Source organism: Cetorhinus maximus, chromosome 4 (assembly GCF_964194155.1).
Source record: "Cetorhinus maximus chromosome 4, sCetMax3.hap1.1, whole genome shotgun sequence".
NCBI lineage: Eukaryota > Metazoa > Chordata > Chondrichthyes > Lamniformes > Cetorhinidae > Cetorhinus > Cetorhinus maximus.
In genome coordinates this window covers 143,009,316-143,030,627 of record NC_135882.1, presented here as the reverse complement: position 1 = coordinate 143,030,627, position 21,312 = coordinate 143,009,316, and the positions used below count along the sequence as shown (strand labels likewise).

Genomic DNA, 21,312 nt, shown 5'->3' with positions numbered 1-21,312 from the left:
AAAGAAATAATAGAAAAATTTGAAGCCTACTGCAGCCCTAAGAAAACCATCACGTATGAAAGATAGTGGTTTTGTTTATATACGTGCTTACAAGGCAGTGACAACATTAGTCAGTACGTAACTTGAGTTGAGGAAGGGAGCTAAATAATGTGAATTTGGAGAGCATGAAGAATCGCAATTTGCGGAATCGCAAGTGACACAGAAAACGGCTTTTGAGAGAAGTTGATCTCGTGCTGGAGAAAGCAATAAATATCTGCAGAGTGACAGCGACAATGAAATCTCAGATTAAAGATGATGGAAGATGACAAGCCGCACGCAATCAAGCAGTTAGACGCAGTTAAACAGCAACAGCCCCGGGAAAGAACAAATACAGTCTGAAAGTAAAAAGAAGAAAACTGCTATTAAGACATTTAAATGCAGCCGATACGGAACAGACCATTTACCACGTGTTTGTCCAGCCTATGGAAAGCAGTGTAAGAACTGTGATAAACTAAATCACTTTGCCAAGATATGTAAATCAATAGAAGTGCACAGAATTGACACAGACATTGAAACTGAAGTTTTCGTTGGTGCAGTAACAACAAATTCCAAAGAAGAAGAATGGGAGGTTGATTTAAAAATTGCCAACATGATGGTGAATTTCAAGCTTGACACAGGTGCACATGCAAATGTCATTCCCATAAGCCTGTCTTGTAAGATGAGCAAAGGAAAACAGTTAACTAAAAAGTGAAGCTGTCTATTTCTACAGGTGGAAACAATTGCAGTAGAAGGCAAATGCACACCTAAAGTGAACTACAAAAATCTGTCTCGAGTACTTCCATTCATAGTGGCGAAAACTGATGCAAAACCCATTCTTGGAATCAAAGCTTGTGAAAATCTGAAGCTATTCAAGAGAATAATGACTGTCAGCACTGATGACATCCTGAGTGAGTATGAAGATGTTTCGGGGGATTGGTTGCCTAAAAGGAGAACACACCATCAAAATTGACAAAACTATGACATCCAAAACACACCCACCCAGGAAAATACCAGTAATGCTGAGAGACCGACTGAAAGCAGAGTTGGACAGAATGGAAAAACTGCACATCAAGAAAATTGAAGAACTGACAAAGTATTTATTTGTGGAAAAATCAGGTGGGAATCTGAGAGCCTATCTGGATCCCAGAGACCTGAACCAGGTAGTACAAAGAAAGCATTACCAACTGCCCACAGTAGCAGAGATCATGTGTAAGCTAGCTGATGCTAAACACTATTCAGCCTTGGATATGAGTTCAAGCTTCTGGCAGGTCAAGCTGGATGAACGCAGCTCCTATCCCCGTACCTTCAACACACCATATGGGCGATACAGGTTTTTGCGCTTACCTTTTAGTATTCATTCAGCTTTGGAGGTGTTCCACAGAACAGTGAAGCAACTGTATGAAGGGTTAGAAGATGTAGAAACCTATATTGACAATGTGCTGGCCTGCGGAGCCTCACGAAAAGAACATGACCACAGACTGAGGTAGTTGCTGGCCAGAGCTAGAGAAGAGAACCTCCAAGTTGAAGAAGGAAAAGTGAAAAATAGGTCTTCATGAAATCAAGTACTTGGGACATAAGTGAGGTACTGAAGTCGGACCCGAGTAAATCAAAGCAGTTGTGAATGTGTCACACCCCACAAGAATGTAAAATACTTGGAGAGGTTTTTGGGAATGGTGACCTATCTTGGGAAATTCATTCTGAACATGCCAGACCTGACAGCACCTCTCAGAACTTCTACAAAATGATTTGGAATGGCACTAGGAACAAAGTCACTAGGAAGCTTTCACCAGTCTGAAGAGAACACTGACACAGGCACCAGTGTTAAAGTATTACGATGTAAGTCAGCCAGTCAAGATCTCAGTGGATGCTTCAAAGACTGGCCTGGGAGCTATCCTCTTCCAAAATGAGGCACCAGTGGCATATGCTTCAAAGGCAATGACAGAAACACAGCAGCGATATGCCCAAACAGAGAAATGCTAGCAATTGTTTGGCCTATAATGCTCCCACCAGTTTTTGCCTATGGCAAAGACGTGTAGGTGGAGTCTGATCATAAGCCTCTGGAAGCTATACTTTTTTTTAAAAAAACCCTGAACTGTGCACCACCAGCAAGATTATTAATGTGTCTGCAGAATTATCAGGTCAGAGTTAAATACAAACCAGGCAAGGAAATGTACATCACAGATGCTCTGTCACATGCATACCTACCCATCATGGAGGAAGAGGATAAAAGAAACTGAAGCACAGGTTCATATACTGATGAAGACCTTGCCTGTAGCTGTAACCAAACTGGATGAGATCAAGGAAGCAACCAAGAACGACGCCACCCTGCAAACTGCGCACACATCGGAGGGGAGCCCCTTCTGCTGTACACGAGTACTGGAACTTTCGTGAGGAACTTCATGTCGCAGAAGGAATACTTTTCAAGGGAGAAAAATCACTATTCCTGCAACACTGATGAAAGAAATGCTGCAGTGCATACATGAAAGTCACCTCGGCATAGCAACATGCAGGAGAAGAGCTCAAGATCTAATGCATTTGCCTGGAATGAGAACACAAATCGGAGAAATGGTGAATGCGTGTGCAGTGTGTCAAAAGTTCAATTAAGTCGCAACAGAAAGGACCACTTCAACCAGTGATTCAGAGGCCCTGGTAGAACATTGGAGTGGACTTGCTCACATTTGACAACAGTGAGTACCTACTAGCAATAGATTATTACTCCAGATTTTTGATTCTATGCTGCTGAGAAATGATAGTAAGAGCCACACTGTAATAAATCATTTAAAATCAATTTTTGCTCATCTCAGATATCGGTCCACAATTCTCAGGCACCGAGTTTCACAAATTTGCATAGGACTGGGAGTTTTGCCACACTACGGCAAGTCCCAAATATCCACAATCCAATGGAATGGTGGAACTTACCGTTCAGACCTTAAAACACCTGTTGAGGAAGGCAAAGGCGGATGGAAGAGATCCCCCCCTACCTGGCTCTGCTGTATTTAATTCCTTTTTATAGACTTTCTAGCAGTTTGATACAACTGAGTGGCTTGCTGGGCCATTTCAGAGGGGCGCTAAGAGTCAATTGCATTGTCACAGCATTTTCCCATATTCCCCTCCCCAAATCTGGCATGCTGTTAAAATGTTCCTAAGCCTAAACATTAGTTATCATTTGCTCTCCTTGTGTGAGCATGTACATAATTTGGTTTTGTAAGCAAGAAGAATTGGGTAAACAAAATTCTAGTAGTTCCTTTTATTATCTTATGTTATTTTTCAGAACTAGTAAATAAAAACCTTAGTTAAATCTTGTCAATTGATTTAAATTTTACAGTAAGATCTTTTTTATGGGCATTACAATGTTCATAAACCTGATTTATTGTAGCATTTAGAGCCTGCTGGGAACATGAATCTGTTCAAGTATACAGTCAGAATTCTTGCCTTTCAGGCTAAGACTTGTATGCAAAGCCTAGGTTTTTATGTCAAACTTGTTGATAGTGGCATGCTTGAACACAGTACATTCTAAATTTGAGAGCTTTGACCTTTTAAACTGTGCTGCAACTTTGTATTGTAAGAATAACTAGGATCTCTAATTAGAAAAGCTGTTAAATGTGGTATAGCTTTAAGAAATAGAATCTGCTATGCTTAAAGAATAAATGTTTCTCAGATCTTAAATATTTTAAATCTCTGCTTTCTAAAATTGACTAGCATGTCATAATAAAATTGGTAATTTATCGTTTTTTTTTTGTGGGTCATTTGAGTTGACTACCAAGTGCAGACTTATTACTGAGTTAAGCTTTAAAGGAAATAAATTATTCTAGCACTTACCCTAACTCCAAATAGTGCTCCTAATAAAAATGAATTTAACAAAATAAGATAGGCTCCCGGCTAGGCTCACATTTAAGAGCATGGCAGATACATTGTCTTGATTTCCTTTCTGTCTGTTAACTGTAATGAATGGAAAATTATTTTGCAGCTTGCGAGTGACTTCCTAGTAGCTACCAGATGAGGCTCACTGATAATGTAAAATTGCTCCCATCATCCATGAGCCTTATGTTCACTTTAACCATTTTTACCACAAACATTGTGTTTTTCTCTCTCTTCATAGCCAAATCGTGCTTCAACGTTCTCTTCAATTCTGAAGACATGCAAGAAATTACACTTCATTTTGCTGTTTATCATATTAATGCACCTGGCCAGCAAGAGGGAGCTCCAGCTTTTCTAACTTGGTAAGGATGACTATTCCAAACCAGTACCTGAGTGTGCAATATGGTTAGTGGCTTCTGAATGTGTGACTTCAAGTAGTATAGAGGCAAACAAAAGATAACTATAACCATCTGTGTTTATTTTTTTCATGAGATGTGGCTGCCACGAGCAAGCTGCATATATACCTGTTTAAAACCCTCGAAGATGGTGGTGAACCTCCTTGAACTATTACAATCCATATATTATAGGTACACCCATAGTGCTGTTAGGTTAGGTACTTGTGTGGATGCCAGGCTTATTGGACTATTTTCATAACTATTTCATACTATTGAGTGACTTGAGTGTTCAGTTATTTTGGAAGGCAGTTAAGAATCAACCACTTTGCTGTGTGTCTGGAGATGCATGTAGATTAGAACACGTAAGGATTACATATTTCCTTTCTGAAAGGACATTACTTGATCTCTTTTACAACTGTGTGATTGTAATGGCTAGTTTTTTGAGGGCTTCCCTGTTTCTCTTGTTGTAAATTGACATTTCTTGTGCCTATATTTCACTGCTCATCTGAAATAATGTGAAATGCTGTGGAAAACCTTTAACTATATATCTTCCTTCACCCTACTTCAGTCTTGAGCCTTTTTTTCCTCTTACTTCTGTTCCTGAAGGTATCGCTTTCTCACAGAAACAGATCCCTCCCACATCCTCACATGGACAAAGGAGCTGAACCCCAGAGGTATGGTGAGAGTGACTGCCCTTAACATCAAGGCTGCATTTGACCAGATGTAGCATCAAGGAGCCCAAGCAAAACTGGAGTCAATGGGAATCGGGGAAACTCTCCACTGATTGGAGTCATACCTAGCACAAAGGATGGTTGTGGTTGTTGGTGGTCCATCACCTCAGCTCCAGGACATCACTGCAGGAGCTCCTCAGGATAGTGTCATAGGCCCAACCTTCCTCAGCTGCTTCATCAATGACCATCCTTCCATCATAAAGTCAGAAGTGGGAATGTGCGCTCATCAGCAAATGTTCACCATACACGACTCCTCAGATACTGAAGCAGTCCATGGCCAAATGCAGCAAGACCTGGACAATGTCCAGCCTTGGGCTGACAAGTGGCAAGTAACATTTGCTAGACAATGAATTTCGAACAAGAGAGAATCTAACCATTGCCTCTTGACATAGTATTGCCATCACTGAATCCCCCAATATCAACATTCTGGGGGTTACCATTGACCAGAAATTGAACTGGACTAGCCATATAAATAGCAGGTCAGAAGCTAGGAATCCTGCAGCGAGTAACTCTCCACCTGACTCCCCAAAACCTGTCCACCATCTACAAGACATACGTTAGGAGTGTGATGGAATACACTCCTCTTGCCTGGATGAGTGCAGCTCCAACAACTCTCTAAGCTTGATATTATCCAGGACAAAGGAGCCCGCTTGATTGGCACCCCATCCACAAGCATTCACTCCCTCCACCAACACAGTGGCAGCAATGTGTACCATCTATAAGAGACACTGCAGGAACTACCCAACCCTCCTTAGAGCTTCCGAACCCACAACTGCTACCATCTAGAAGGACACGGGCAGCAGATACATGGAACACCACCGCCTGGAAGTTCTCCTCCAAGCCATACAACAGTCTGACTTGGAACTATATCATCATTCCTTCACTGTCACTGGTCAAAATCCAGGAACTCCACCCCCACCCCTCCCAATCAGCACTGTGGGTGTACCTACACCACATGGACTGCAGGAGTTCAAGAAGGCAGCTCACCACCTTCTCGAGGGAAATTAGGGGGATAGACAATAAATGCTGGCCTAGCCAGTGACGATTGCATCCCATAAATACATTTTTTTTAAAATGCATTTACCAACTAATCAAATTCCTTCAACAGATGTGTTGGCAAACTTTTCAGAGACACACAATCCTGTCCTTGCCCCACATTTGTCGTTTGCATAACGTGAAGCCAGATGGTGAAGGATTGAACTGGAGTCCAATCTTACAATTTTTAAAAAACGAAACATCTATTTAGAGATATTTCAAACATTCAGCTCAACCACCATTGCTTCAGTCTGTTCGTAATTATTAAGGGCTGAATTTTCAGGCTGGTGGTGGGGGTGGCACGCAGAGTGTGCGTGGCCCCGATTGCCACCCGCAATTGGATCCGCACTGCCATTTTATGCAGGCGGGCCAATTAAGGCCCGCCCTGCGTGAATAACAGTTCCCGTGGATACCGGTAGTGGACGGGCCACGGCGGGTCTGCAATGACCGCCGGGTCCAAATGCGACCCAGCAGCCTGTTTTTAAAAAGTTGCTGCAGCCTTTCCAAGGCTGCGAATTCTGGCCAGTGGAAGAGCTTCCCAGAGCACTGCTGGTGAGCAGGCCAGGCAGGAGGGTAGGGCAGGGGGACACTGTGCCCCTCATTTTTCCAATGATTAATTGCCTTGCTGCCCTCCCCGGAGGTGGCAGCACAGCGGGAGGTCCTGGTACCCCAGGCTGGGAGGAGGAGGCCCCCCCCACATGACCGAATATGCCTGAGAGGAGATGGCAGAGGGGGTGAGCTCCTGCGGCGTGGTGCGGCGCACCTGGGTCCAGTGTCGCAAGCGCTTCAACGACCTTCAACGTTGCGCTCAGGAAGGGTGAGTACTATGTTGGCATTGGTCACTTAACCCAGCAGGTTTCCCCCCTGGTGTGTCTGAGTGTAGTGACTGCATTGAATCATTGACGGCATGTGCCCTTCCCTGGGTGGGCCAGCAGATATTGCCCATGCCGAGGTCACCCTGAGGGTGGTGAAGAGATGGGTTCTGCTCCCGCAGCAAGTATACACTGTGACCCACATTACTGTTTAGGGGCAACCTGGAGGAGCAGCACCTAGGCGCAGTGCTGGAACTCCAGGACATGTCAAAGTCAGGGTGATGACATGCTGGGAGGGGAGCTTCAGTATGGCGTGGCACCGATCGATCTGCTGTCCTCTGCGCTCCACGTGCTTGCACCTCGTTGCTATGGAAGTTTAGACCGTGTGGTGCCTGATGCGATGTAGGCAGCAGTTGGCCTGGGGGGTGGGGACAGGCCTAGCATCTTTGTGTTGAGCGTTTGACAGCGGCAGGGTGAGAAGACACTGAAGCTCTGCAATGTACCACTCTGGTCGGAGTGGGCTACCCACGAAGAGTCTAGGTATGATTAGCACTAATCAATGCTCTTCTCTTTTTTAGGAGAAGAATGCACATAATGCTGCCGAGCGGGTGAGGACTGGTGGCAGGCCGGCACAGTTAGCGATTCTCAGCCGTTTCGAGCAGAAGGTCCTAAATTTGGAGAGGCACCATGCGCTCAGGCCCACCGGTGTCGGTGAGGCTGGGGTGCCATGGGCAGACACGTTTGCCCACCATTGTTCTCCCAGCCATGGCAGTGCTGAATGTTCAGTGATTGAAGTTTGCAACATGGCTTGACCATTGCTTATGGAAGGATGAGCGCATAATGATCCAGGGGACAGGGACGCTCATTGACATTGTCTGCACGTTAACTGATCCAATGTCCTTGTTCTTCCTTTCCGCATCAGCAGAGCAGGGCCGGGAGGAGGAGCATCAGAGGCTCCCTCTCACACCTGAAGGCCCTGAAGTCTCACCAGCATCACACCATCTCTGCCAGGCAGGCACCAGCACAGATACTAGCACATCAGTGAGAATTAGAACATTGGCTAGTGTCCTGGGGCACAGCGGTGAGGGCACTTCACGGTCGATGGAGGAGCTGGCAGAGACAGAGTGCCCATGGCGCCAGCAGTCGGTGGACTGCAGAGGACCAGGCACATGCTCAGTCAGTGCCTGATGATGTGCCTCTGCAGGAGTTCACGATGCAGCAAGCACAGGAAATGTACCCGAGTGTGCGGGAACATCTGGGGGAGATACATGAGGCTATGCTTGGCTTGGTGTCCGTGGTGGAGGAGTCTATGCGGACTATCACTGAAACAATGAGCCTCGTGTCCGAGTGCCATGCGTCCTCCATGGAGCATGATGACTTTCGTGGAGAGGCTCTTCCAGGAGACCCATTAGGGCTTCCTGGGGATGCGCTCGGACCAGCAAGCCCTCATATCGGCATTGACCTCAGCTGATCATTGCCAGTGTGGGAGATGATGTGGGCACCAAATTTCCCAGCTCAGAGCCCATCCATCTACAGTGAGCAGGGAGGTCTGAAGCGACCTCACGTCAGCGTAGCAGCTGCCTGTTGTCTCTGCAGGCTCCTCTCAGGGTGCTCCAGATGAGGGTGGCAGCCCGTCTGCCAGTGACATGTGTATCTGGTAAGGCTGTGATGACTAGAGAGATGCCAGCTGTGGAACTGGCAGCTCCCTCCCAGGCGGGGCCAGCACAGGCTCCACGAGCCAGAGGACGACCACCAAGGTCATCGAGGCCAACAAGACAGCAGAGTCAGCAAGCTATCTCAGATGCCACTCCCAGCGAGGGGGTAGCACTAAGGCGTAGCACCTGAAAACGTAAACATAAGGCACCTTAGGCACACCACGGGTTTATCACTGGTGTCTTGGCCCGCAATGAGGTTTTTGAGTTGGTGTGATTTTTAACACCCATTTCATTTTTGTTTCATTAAGTTTATTTGGTTGCAGTAATAAATTCAGACATGTCACCATGGCTGAGGTTGCCTCTTTTGTTCTGCAGGTGGTTGGTTTCCGATAATGTAATGTGTGCTTTGTGGGACATTCAGCTTTATTAACCAGGACCTTAGTTAATGTTCCTAACCAGGCAGATTATGATCTTCGGTGTCGAATATGGAGCATACAGCCCAGGCTTGTCCTGGAGGCCCATATGTGGTGTGCTAACTGAATGTCCATTGGATTAAAGCCTCCCGGGTGTCCCTGCCTCCCTGGAGTATGCCCGAGTCAGTGTCTGACCCCTCAGCATTTCCCTGTGCGTGTTCATCCTCGGACTCACTGCTGGACTCATCGTGTGCATCCACAGCTAATGCATCTATGTCTTCATCGTCCACAGCGTCCCCCCCTTTCCAGCACAAGATTGTGGAAAGTGCAGCAGGCAACCGCTATCAGCGACACGATCTGGGGGGTACTGGAGTGCGCTCCCTGAGCGGCCCAGGCACTGGAAGCGCATCTTGAAGACCGATTGTTCTCTCCTCCGCAGCCCTTGTGGAGGCGTGGCTCCTATTGCACCGCTGCTCAGCTTCTGTTCTTGGATGGCGGAGAGGCCTCATGAGCCACCTTCTGAGGGGATAGCCCTTGTCACCCAGCAGCCATCCATCGAGCCGGGCTGGAGCACTGAGGAGCCCCGGCACCTGAGTGTCTGAGGATATAGGCGTTGTGGGAGCTGCCTAGGTACCTTGCATAGACTTGAAAAATCAACATCCTGTGATCTCACACTATCTGCACGTTCATGGAGTGGAAGCCCTTCCTGTTGACGAAGGCACCGGGCTCACCTGGCGCCTTGATGGCCACACGTTTGCAGTCTATTGCACCCTGGACGTGGGGGAAGCCAGCAATGGTCGCGAAGCCTCTAGCTCACTGTGTCTGGCTTGCCTGGCCCCAACAGTAGAGGATGAAGGTCAGTGCCCACCTGAACAGAGCCTCTGTAACCTGCTTAACACAAGTGTGGACAGCTGATTGGGAGACACCGCAAAGATCACCCACTGTCCCCTGGAAGGAGTCAGAGGCACAGAAGTTGAGGGCAGCTGTGACCTTTAGAGCCACTGGTATGGGGTGCCCACTCACAGTTAGTGGAGATCTCAGGCCCTATTATCTGACTACTTCTTAGCCCTGCACCCATTCTGCCTGTGCCTGACCTCCTAAAGGTGGTTCCCCTGGAGGCTGTATGTGCACTCCTGCCCTCCTCCCCCTTCCCCCCCCTCAGAGGTGCCTCCAGTGGAGAGTTCAGGTCCCATTCCCAGGCTAAGGGAAGGCTTCCTGAACCATGCCAACCCAAAAAAAATTCCTCACTGCAGAGTGCCGACCTGAAGGTTGAGTCCAGACCAAGCAGCTGGTATGCGTTTTTGAAGTATTGCAGATCTCACAGGCAAGTATCAGTAACTTTGAAACATCAATATTTGACAGAGCACACTTGCGACCCCACTGAGCCCTCTTATATGCTCGTGGATGAGGTTTATACAAATGCCTGCCTGCCCATTGGCGCCTGTGCGCCGACCTGATGATTGCACGGGCGCCGAAAAATCGTGGTCGATTGGCGCCTCAAGGGCCTTAAGTGGCCCGTTAATTCATGGCGGGCACACATTGGAGAGCATCGCTCACCCACCCAATGAAATATTGTGATGGCGCATGGCGACGTCGGGACGCTTGCCCAACGTCACTGCACGTTAATTGATGTGCGTGCGGGGCTTGCCCCTGCATGCCAACTGGAAAGTTCTGCCCTAAGAAAACTTGTGAATCCACAGTCAATACCCATAATCCACAATTAAATACACAATAAAACAATTAACAATTCAAAATTATTGGAAGAATTGCAGTTCACATGTAGGAGCTACTGGTTGATATTTTTTCCTAGTCCAGGCTATGGAGGCCGCTTCTACTGCATTACTGCTGCAATCGCTTCATTCATCCCTGAGGCCTTCTTGGTCTCTTAGTTGTATTTTAGTTAAGTCATTGGTTAAGTGATGCAATACATGTTGACTTCAGCAAATTGTTTGAGTGGAAAGATTTTTTTCCAAAAACTGCTCTTGTTTTCAGCAACTAGCATACTCTTGTCCCATAATTTTGGGCATTAATTTTGGCTATTGCTCAGATCAGTTCAACAGAGTTGTTTGAACTGTTATGTCTATTGTGACCAAATTGTACTGAGACACATCTGTAGGCTAAGGAATGCGCTTCCAGTTCACAAGTTTTATATAATATTTAAGAAAATATTCCACTCTGAAAGCTACATATAGCTGTTTTTCTAGACTATAGTTTCATAGGGTGAAATATGTTTTCACATCACTGTGTGTACTGTCATTTAAGTCACCTGCCCAGACAAATGAGGAAGGGCACTGTTTTGCAGTGATGAGTCCAAACTGCTCTCAGTCATGCTTTTGTACCTCCAATGTGGCAAATTGTTCTTTAATCCTTACGAAATTACTGATTTAATATGGATTTAAGTAGTGTTACAATCCCCTTGTAGACCATAAACATTTTGAAGTGAAATTCGAACACCCAGTGATAAATTGGAATGAAAGAACTACAAGATTTCACTTTTTCTATACAAAACATTTAGTGTATGTATTTTCTACAATTTTATAACTAACTTAACACTACTTTGTAACTAACTACTTCTGCTATAAATCCAGTTCTTTTTGCTTCTTCCCTCCCCACCCCCCTGCAAGAGTTCCCTTATACTTTACCAGAATCCTGAGGGTTCATTCACTTCTTTTGGGAGGCTTGTCATGGTTCTTTGGAATTCACTTTAATTCTCCCTCAGTATTTCCGCTACTCTCCAAGTTACACTGTTTCATGGGGATTCTTCTATTAGCATTTGACTAAGAAACCCTTCATAACTAAGATATCACAAGTGTGGACTCCTTCACTCAAGCATGGGCCTCGCTCCTACTTTTTAAGTGATTTTAAAAATCAGGAACGGAACACCCTAACAGCCTCAATGCTCCTTGTCTTGGCTTTGGACAGACACAGCCTGTTTTTTTTCCCAGTCTGATCCCACAGCTGACTACTGACTACTTCTGTGAGCAAACATGCATAGATACACCCAAAACAAAAGCACATCCTTGCCTGGCTTATTCCCATAGCAATGTGGCATATTTTTGGGATGTTCCAAACAGAAATACAAAATAATTATCTTTTTGCCTTCAAAACAACCCTTTGATTTTATGACCCATTGTTGGAGCTAACAGCCCTCTTTCCAGACATCTGTTTCTACTATGAAATCCCTTGTTTACAAAGGTGCTTTCAGCTGCCTTGATCTGGGAACTACATGAATAATTTAAATCCCTTACTGCAATAATTGTTGACATTCTGGCTCCACCACAAGATCAAAGATGGGTCATCCATTGTTTAAGTTTCTTTTCTCATTTCCAACTCAACTTTATTAAATAAACAATGGTTACTTTTTAACTGTAATTAACCCAGGTTTGTTTGATTTGCATTTACATCAGAGCTATTTAACTGTTCTCGATCAGGTGTTTCCATTTATGTTGCAGTTCTAGGAATTAGAATTTTTTTTAATGCAAGTTATATTTCTATAACACAGGAAATCAGTTATTCTGCATAAGTGGTGTTTATTAGATAATCAAGTAGCATGATTTTGAAACGACTTTGGAGAAAATAGTTGTTAACTTTTTGTATCTGATTTGAAGCCAACAGTACCCATCAATGGACCAAATGTCTGAGATGCTTCCAGCTATTTTGAAGCACTTTGGGTAAGGTTAAAAGTCTACAATTTTTATGTTACAAATATCAATAATCAATTTAGCAAGGCTTTAAACCTGTTTAATGTGCTGCAATTTTCAGCTTTTTGTTTAATTGTGATTATCCATTTGGCAATATAGAACTTGAGTATTACTGAAAAAAGAGACATGTCGTCTAAGCTTTTTGTCTTGCACTCATCAGGAATGCCAAAGCCAAGCAAGAATTCCAATATAAGGGAAACCAACAATATATATGGCCTTTATATATCCTGATCAGATCATTTCGCACCATATATTGTGCAAACTCAAGAATGGGCCTCAGGCAGTCACTTTTGGCCCTGAAAAGTGCCCAGTCTACCCCTGATTACCCTAGAAGGGCAAGGTATCTCAAAAATTTGAGCATCGAGTGAAGCTAGCTGTTTCACGCTGCCACTATGTATTAGCAACACGAGTGGTATTTGGCACTAACAGGATGCTGCCATCAAGCCAAAAAGACGTTCTGCCTCATCACACAAGTGAGTAATGTGCTATATGCATTTCAGTGCCAATGTGATGCTAGGCATATAGACAGTATGTCACAAAGACTGGCGGATCATATCAAACAGCTCCCAGCCACTGTTCGCAATGGGCAACCCACCCACCCGTGCCTGCAAAATTCAAAACCCAGTGTCCAACATTAGATGTGATTCCACAATTGGACAACATATTTGCTAAATAAATCCTCAAAATGCTAAGAATTACACTGACGACCACATTTGTGTGTACTGGATGTTACATATATTAGTACACAGGGCCCTGCTCTTTGCAGACAGAACATGTGCGTACATTGCGCCTGTTTCAACTAAACAAAAGTGACAGCCATTCATTGCCTCATTCCTCAGGGCAATATCTTAATCAATCATCAGGGTCGAGTAATTTCAAACAATGCTCGGCAATTAACTGTCAGTCAGCATCAGTGGTGCATCCTCCATGACCGCGCACTCTTCACGTACAGTATAAATTGTTGTTTTCCCCTTTTATTATTCTTGAGTGTCCTGATTAGTGCAAGACAAAAAACTTAAACATGTCTTTTTTCTTCAGCAGGAATTGTGATTGCTAAATATTCTGTTTTCTCAAACAGTAGTACTTGATCTTGTTTATATGCACTCTTGATGACAAACCTGACAGATCTGGAGGAGAAAAATGAGATCTAGGTGCTAAGATATATGTGTTCAAGTTGCTTTTTGTTTCCCCAATTTTTCTTTCACTCCTAAAGGTACCAACTTCAGCTGAGCCCTATCCTATTCTGTTCTTGCATAATATTCACAAGAGTGCATGCTTGAGTGGAGGTCACTTCATAAGAGTTGGGCTAGGGACACTAGCTGAATTTTTTTTTTCTCCACCCCTCCGTTCTTCACCACTCTACTTTTCCCCCAAGTCCAGAACCATTGTAATCCATTGTAACACTCTTAACTGCTGCACAGGAGAGCAGCCAATTCTCAGACCAGAAATGAAGCTTGGGCGCAACTTGTCAATAGTTTTAGTATTGAATGAGACTATGTAAGCACTGAACCATTCCATCACCCACCAAACAGAACAGCTGCTTTTCGGAGGAACATTTTTACTCTATCTTTATAAAGCAAAATATGTTACTTGTGGCTTAGTCTCTCAACATCTGTATCAAAGTTTGAATACTATTAAGGTGTCAGTATATTTTTCCTAATCCTAGAAGCTATCCGTGTAAGCAATCATACTTGGTGATTGGTCTGACATACTTTTCAAGTTGAGTCTGTATAGGCCAACATGAGTATTTTAGACCTTTTTGTCCCCAAATTGTATGATTGTTGCATCTCATCTGCTTTGGTACAGATGGATAAAATGGCATAATTTTGTCTTTCAGTATAAAGAGCATTATTGGAATAGGCGTTGGAGCTGGCGCATATATCCTGACTAAATTTGCTGTAAGTCTGGTGGTACTTTTTTGTCCACTTTTTAATGCTCTAGAAATAACTTTATGGGTCTTTGCTGCCAGTAGAAAGCCTCATCCACAAGCAGTGTCATCCACAAGCAGTGTATCTTATAAATTCATGCATGAGTAAACTCATATAAGTCTGAGTTTTCATGGAGTTGGGTTAAGTCAGGGGGCCTCTTTAGAAAAGAAAATGGCAGGCAGGGCCCAATTCCAGAATTCCCATTTCCAGGAATTTTTTTTGCCACAGGTTAAAAGGTGAACCCCTGCCTGTTTGATTGTGGGGGTGGACATAAACAGTTTTGGCCTGCTTTTGTTAGGTGTTCTTCATGGTACCCTGAGTCATGAAGCACAAGGGAACTCTAGTGTTGTGTCGGGAAACAAAGAAAAAGTAAGCATTCAATGCTTCCTTTAGAAAAACATTGACCCTCTTGCCTTCTCATAATGCTGTCAATCAATCACAGGCAGTGAAAGTCCAATTGAAGAAACCTTCCATCCATTTCACACCTCTTAATCTTGTCCAAATAAACACAACACACAAACGTTGAAAAAACTCCCTTCAACCCTTTAAAAGAGAGAGAGGTCATATTACAACGTAATAAAGATGTCAATCTCACAAAGCTAGCTCTGCCTTTGAAGCGGAGTAATCAGACCCCTGCTGAGCTGAGTCATTAGCCATTCTTCAAGCTCAGTCAAGCATTCATAATGAGAACATCTGTAAACCGATGTCTGGCCATCTGCCTCAACCTGCTTTTGTTGATGCAGTCGCCAGATCTTTTGAAGAGGATTTTAAATGCTTCTGTCTATTTGGACAAAATTAAGAGGTAATAGTTTTCAAAGGAAATGTTGAATGGCTTTTTTTTTCAAAAAATTGCTAGTATATGGCTCATTTTTTACATTCCTAGTGCATACTGGATGAAAGGGCAGGGAGGGGTTGGGTGGGGGGAGGTGGAGTGTGTGGTGGTTGAGGGTGGGAGGGCCTGACAAAGTGTGATTGGTCCAGTTGTAAACAGATGTGGTCTTTTAACCTGCCAGCCTCGACATCTGCCTGTCTCCATTGCTGTCTCAGGCTTGCCTTCGGACACGGGCCTGTCTCCAGTCTGTGCCACCTTCCTGACAAAAGCTGGGCAGCCGCCTCTGGGATGGTGAGGTCAGGGAAATTGCTGACTCCCAATACCTGTCTCCTTGATTGAAAATCCGGCCCATACTTTTATATTTGCCTTTGCCAAACTGAAATGAGTATACTACAAATAAATAATTTGAACACTTACACTTTTTTCTCTTCAGTTGACTTTTCCTGATCTTGTTGAGGGGCTATGTCTCATTAATATTAATTGCTGCGCTGAAGGATGGATGGACTGGGCAGCAACCAAGGTAATGCAATGCTAGAGACATTCTGTTAATTAAGACATCAAGTGATCCAGCAATAAATTCTAACTGCTTGACAAAGCTGCTTCTACTGAATTGTTGCATTATCACAAATATTGTAATGAAATTAGTGTTAACACCAGGTTTATTTTGATTGTATTGGTACCAATACACTTGGGAGAATTCTACACTTGGACCATTAACACAAAAACGTTATGCCCCGGTTTTCATGTAGTTGCAAGTTTTGTTTGTATGACAATTTTTAAAAAACATTCATGTAAGTATTTTTAGTGTAACTGTCTTTATTGTTTAGTAGTCTTCTAAGGATTGGGGTAGGTCGGGGAGTAGTTCAGAAAGAACTATACAGGTGTTGTCCTAGTAGTCACCTAGTTTTAATTGATTCTTGTGCTTGAATCAGGGTTATTGGGATTAGTATCGTCCCTCTGCATGGTACTGGGAAGTTGTGTAGACTCCTAGGAATAGAATCTAAACTACTTGGTGTTCTCCCATCCCAGAAAGACTATACATCATTGGGTCCAAGTAGCGTACATCCTGTTGACAATCTTGTACTTTGTAGAAGGGGTGGGGGTTTGTAATAAAGAATACATCTCTAAATGGTGAGAGATTGCCGAGCTCTGAGATGCAGAGGGATCCGAATGTCCTAGTGCATGAATCACAAATGGCTAGTATGCAGGTACAGGAAGTAATCAGGAAAGCTAATAGAATGTTATTTATTGCAAGGGGAATTGTATACAAAAGTAGGGAGGATATGCTTCAGTTGTACAGGGCACTGGTAACACCACACCTGGAGTACTGTGTACAGTATTGGTCTCCTTATTTAAGGAAGGATGTAAATGCATTAGAAACAGTTCAGAGAAGGCTTATTAGGCTAATACCAGGAATGGGCAGGTTGCCCTATGTGGACAGGTTGGGCTTGTATCCACTGGAGTTTAGAGTAAGAGGTGACTTGATTGAAACATAAGACCCTGAGGGGTCTTGACAGGGTGGATCTGGAGAGGATGCTTCCTCTTGTGGAAGAATCTAGAACTAAGGTCACGGTTTTAAAAATAAGGAATGAGGAGAAATTTTGAGGGTCATAAGCCTTTGGAACTCTGCTTTGACTGCCTTTTGAGGACAGAGCTAGATAGATTCTTGATTAACAAGGAGGTGAAAGATTATTGAGGGTAGATGAGAGGTTACAATCAGATCACTTATGATCTTATTGAAATAGCGGAGCAGGCTTGAAGGGCCCAGTGGCCTGTTCCTGCTCCAATTTGTGTATTCACATGTTTTGGCTACTTGTATTAACTTTTATTGAAGAGGACCCATGCATTAGCTCCTGAGGGAGGCTCATCAGGCAGGCAAGTAGATGCCAATACACTGCTTGCATATGTACACTTTCGAGGCTAAAGATTTACCCCTCTGTTGGAAATCATATGAACAGGAGTAGGCCACTTGGCCACTTCAGCCTGCTTCGCCATTCAATAAGATTATGGCTGATCTGTTAGTAACCTCAATCTACATCATACGTATCCCCGGTAACCTATCACCCCCTTGCTTACCAAGAATGTATCAATCTCTGCCTTAAAAATATTCAAAGACTGCGTCTACCACCTTTTCAGGAAGAGAGGTCCAAAGACTCACGACCCTCAGAATATTTCACCTCATCTGTTTTAAATGGATGACCCCTTATTTTTAAACAGTGACCCCTGGCTCTCGATTTGCCCACAAGAGGAAACATCCTCTCCACATCCACCCTGTCAAGATCCCACAGGATCTTATGTTTCAATCAAGTCGCCCCTTACTCTTCTAAACTCCAGCAGATACAAGCCTAGCCTGTTCAAGTTTCTTCATAAGACAACTGGCCATTCTAGGTATTAGCCTGGTAAACCTTCTCTGAACTGCTTCCAACACAAACATGATACTCCCACCTCATTTACCTGATGATAATCCAAAGACTCACGACCCTCAGAATATTTCACCTCATCTGCTTTAAATGGATGACCCCTTATTTTTAAACAGTGACCCCTGGCTAACCCTCAGAGTCTTCCCAAGGAGGAAGCGAGAGCAACATTGCAGCATTAATGAAGAGGCCCTGTCACTTGATATGACACTCATAACCACCAGCATAGATACTGGTATTCCACATACCTTGGAGTGAAGTATAAGAGTTTGGGTCAGCACACGGTGAATCATGTGCACTAATGGGCTGCAGTGCAGCCAGGGGGAAAAGATGGTTCGTGTGTCAACTCACCTGAGGGTCAAATTCCAGGTGGGTTTTGCTACAGAAGACTCCGATGAGGAACTCGTTGGGGATCCATGGAGTAACAAGGGACAACTGAAATACACTTAATTGTATCTGTGCTGTTACTATTATTTCATTAATGTGAACCCTTCTTATTAGGTCTACCTGAATTGTGAAGAAAAGCTTTCAATCCACTGCCTGAAAGCAGTTGAACTGATGCTATACAAGATGAGATCCTGGAAGTGGTACAAAAATGAGCAGAGGGTGAGAAATTCATTGCTCTAGTGCTGCTGGAGGGCACATGTGGGAGTGCCCTCAGTATAAATCATAAGTCTGCCCTTTTTCTCATTGGCTGGCAGTACATCATACCCCAAACAAGCAGTGTTTGGCCTCTATCTACCTCCAGCAGCGCTAGAGCAAAGAACTTCTCACTCCCTGAATCTGCTCTTTTTTGTACCACTTCCAGTATTGCATCTTTGTATAGCATCAGCTCAACTGCTTTCAGACACATAGTGGATTTAAAAGCTATTCTTCACTTCAGGTAGACCTTGTAAGACAGCTTGACATTAATGAAATAATAGTAACAGCACAAACAATTAGTGTATTTCACTTGTCCCTTGTTAGGTTTTAAAACTACTGATTTTAAAAGTAGCAACTTGTAAACGGTATTTCATTTTGAGCTTTGCCTGATGTGCAATTTCTGCTCCAGTGACTTGGGAGCTAAGACTGCATCTAGAAACATAGGAAAATAGGAGCAAAAGGAGGCCATTTGGCCCCTTGACCTACTCCTTTCGTCATTTAGATCATCTACCTTAATGCCATTTTTCTGCATTATCCCCATATCCCTTGATGTCTTTACTTTAGAAATCTATCAACCTCTGTCTTGAGCATACAGAATGACTGAGCCTCCACAGCCCCCTGGGGTAGAGAATTCCAAAGATTTGCCATCCTGTGAGTGAAGAAATTCCAGCTCATCTCAGTCATATTCTGAGGCTATGTCCTGTAGTTCTAGACCACCCACCCTTGCCATTCAGGGGAAAAATTCTTCCTGTCAATCCCTGGAAGAATTTTGTATATTTCAATGAGATCACCTCTGATTCTTTAGAAAATACATGCCCAGTCTCCTCCAATCGCTCCTCCTCTTCAGACAATCCTGCCATCCCAGGAATTAGTCTGGTTTGCACTTGTGCTGCACTCTCTCTGTGGCAAGTATATCCTTGATTGGGTGAGGAAACCAAAGCTATGCGTAATACTTAAGGTGCAGTCTCACCAAGGCTCTATACAATTCCAGTACGACATCTTTACTCAAATCCTCTTGTATTAAAGGCCAGCATACCATTTGCCTTCCTAACTGCTTGCCTCATCTGCATGCTAGCTTTCAGGACTCGTGAACAAGGACTCACTGGGAAGTGTTGATGTCCAAAGGGACCAGTCGCTCACCATTTAAGAAACACTCTGCATTTCTGGTTTTCCTACCAAAGTGGATAACTTCACGTTTTTTCACTTTATAATCCATCTGCCGTGTTCTTGCCCACTCACTTAGCCTGTCTAAATCCCCTTGTAGCCTCTGCATACTCCTCACATCTTGCATTCCTACCTAGTTTTGCGGCATCAGCAAACTTGGGAATATTACATTTGGTCCCCACATCCAAATCATTGACATGGATTGTGAATAGCTGGGGCACAAGCACTGATCCTTGTGGTACCCTATGAGTCATAGCATGCTAACCTGAGGATAACCTGTTTATCCCTACTCCCTGTTTTCTGCCCATTAACAAATTCTCAATCCATGCCAGTATATTATCCCCAATCCCATTTGCTCTAAATTTGTTTACTGACCTCTTGTGTGGGACCTTGTATCGAAAGCCTTCTAAAATTCCAGATACACCACACTCACTGTTTCTCCCTCATCTATTCTGCTAGTTATATCCTCAAAAAGCTCCCAAGTTTGTCAAAGATGATTTCATAAATCCATGTTGACTCTGCCCAATCCTACCATTATTTTCTAAGTATTCAGTATCGCATCCTTTATAATAGTTCCCTACCATGATGTCAGGTTAACAGATCTGTAGGTTCCCCCCCTTTTTCTCCTTGCTTTCTTAAACAGTGGGGTTACATTTGCTACCTTCTAATCTACAGGAACCATTCTAGAACCTATAGAATTTTGGAAGATGACCAAGGCATCTACTATTCTCTACAACCACCTCTTTCAACACTGGGATGTAGATAATCAGATCCAAGGAATTTATCAACTTTCTTGCTTTCTTTCTTGCTTGCTTTCTTGTTTTCTGTATCAGTTTCTTGGTCCTCTTTTTGTTGAATTTTAAAAAGCTCCCAATCCTCCGGCTCCCTACTTTTTTGTCAACTTTATAAGCCTCTTTGATTTAGTACAGTCTTTAGCTTCTTGTTAGCCACGGCTGGATCACTTTTCTCCTGTTTGGGTTTTTGTGCCTCAAAGGAGTTTTTGTGCCTCAAAGGAGTGTATGTTTTTGTAAATCATATTTTAATTCTTTAAATGCTACCGATTGCCTATCTACGGTCATACCTTTTTAGTGTAATTTCCCAATCTATCACAGCCAACTTGCCCCTCATATCTTCATAGTTTCCTTTCTTTAGATTTAAGCCCCTAGTTTCAGATTGAACTACATCACTTTCAAACTTAGTGACCATAATATGATAGAATTTTACTTTCTTTCACAAAGACTCCCTTACGGCAAGATTATTAATTAGCCCTTTCTCATTGCACAATACTAGATCTGAAATAGCCTGTTCCCTAGCTGGATCCTCAGCAAACTATCCTAGAAACAGGCTCGTCTATACATTCCAGGAATTTGTCCTCCACAGCATTAGTGTTAATTTAGGTTTACCAAGTCAATATGGAGATTGAAGTCGCCCATGATTACTGTATTACCCTTGCACTTCTAATTTCCTAATTTATATTGCGCCCTATTGCTGGTGACCTATAAATAACTCCTACCAATTTTTGCTGCCCTTTGCTGTTTCTTAACTCCACCCAAACTGATTCTGCACCTCGATCTTATGATCTAAGGGCCTTCCCCACTAATGTACTGATCCGACCCTTTATTAACACTGCTACCCCTTTTTTTTTGGTCTATCCTTCCCAAATGTTGAATGCCCTTGAACATTCAGTTCCAGCCTCGGTCACTGTGCAGCA

The 21,312-nt window shown here is 43.7% G+C and overlaps 1 protein-coding gene across 2 annotated transcripts in view; it reads left to right on the top strand.

Annotated features, from left to right (window-relative positions):
- LOC144679945 (protein NDRG1-like) overlaps window positions 1-21,312 on the top strand; it is a 96,088-nt gene that overhangs the window by 47,234 nt on the left and 27,542 nt on the right. For both annotated transcript variants that reach the window (XM_078540937.1, XM_078540936.1), the window contains 4 exons: window positions 4,118-4,238; window positions 12,526-12,588; window positions 14,456-14,516; window positions 15,812-15,898. In XM_078540937.1, the coding sequence (XP_078397063.1) occupies window positions 4,118-4,238; window positions 12,526-12,588; window positions 14,456-14,516; window positions 15,812-15,898 (332 nt within the window). The remainder of the gene's footprint in view (window positions 1-4,117; window positions 4,239-12,525; window positions 12,589-14,455; window positions 14,517-15,811; window positions 15,899-21,312) is intronic.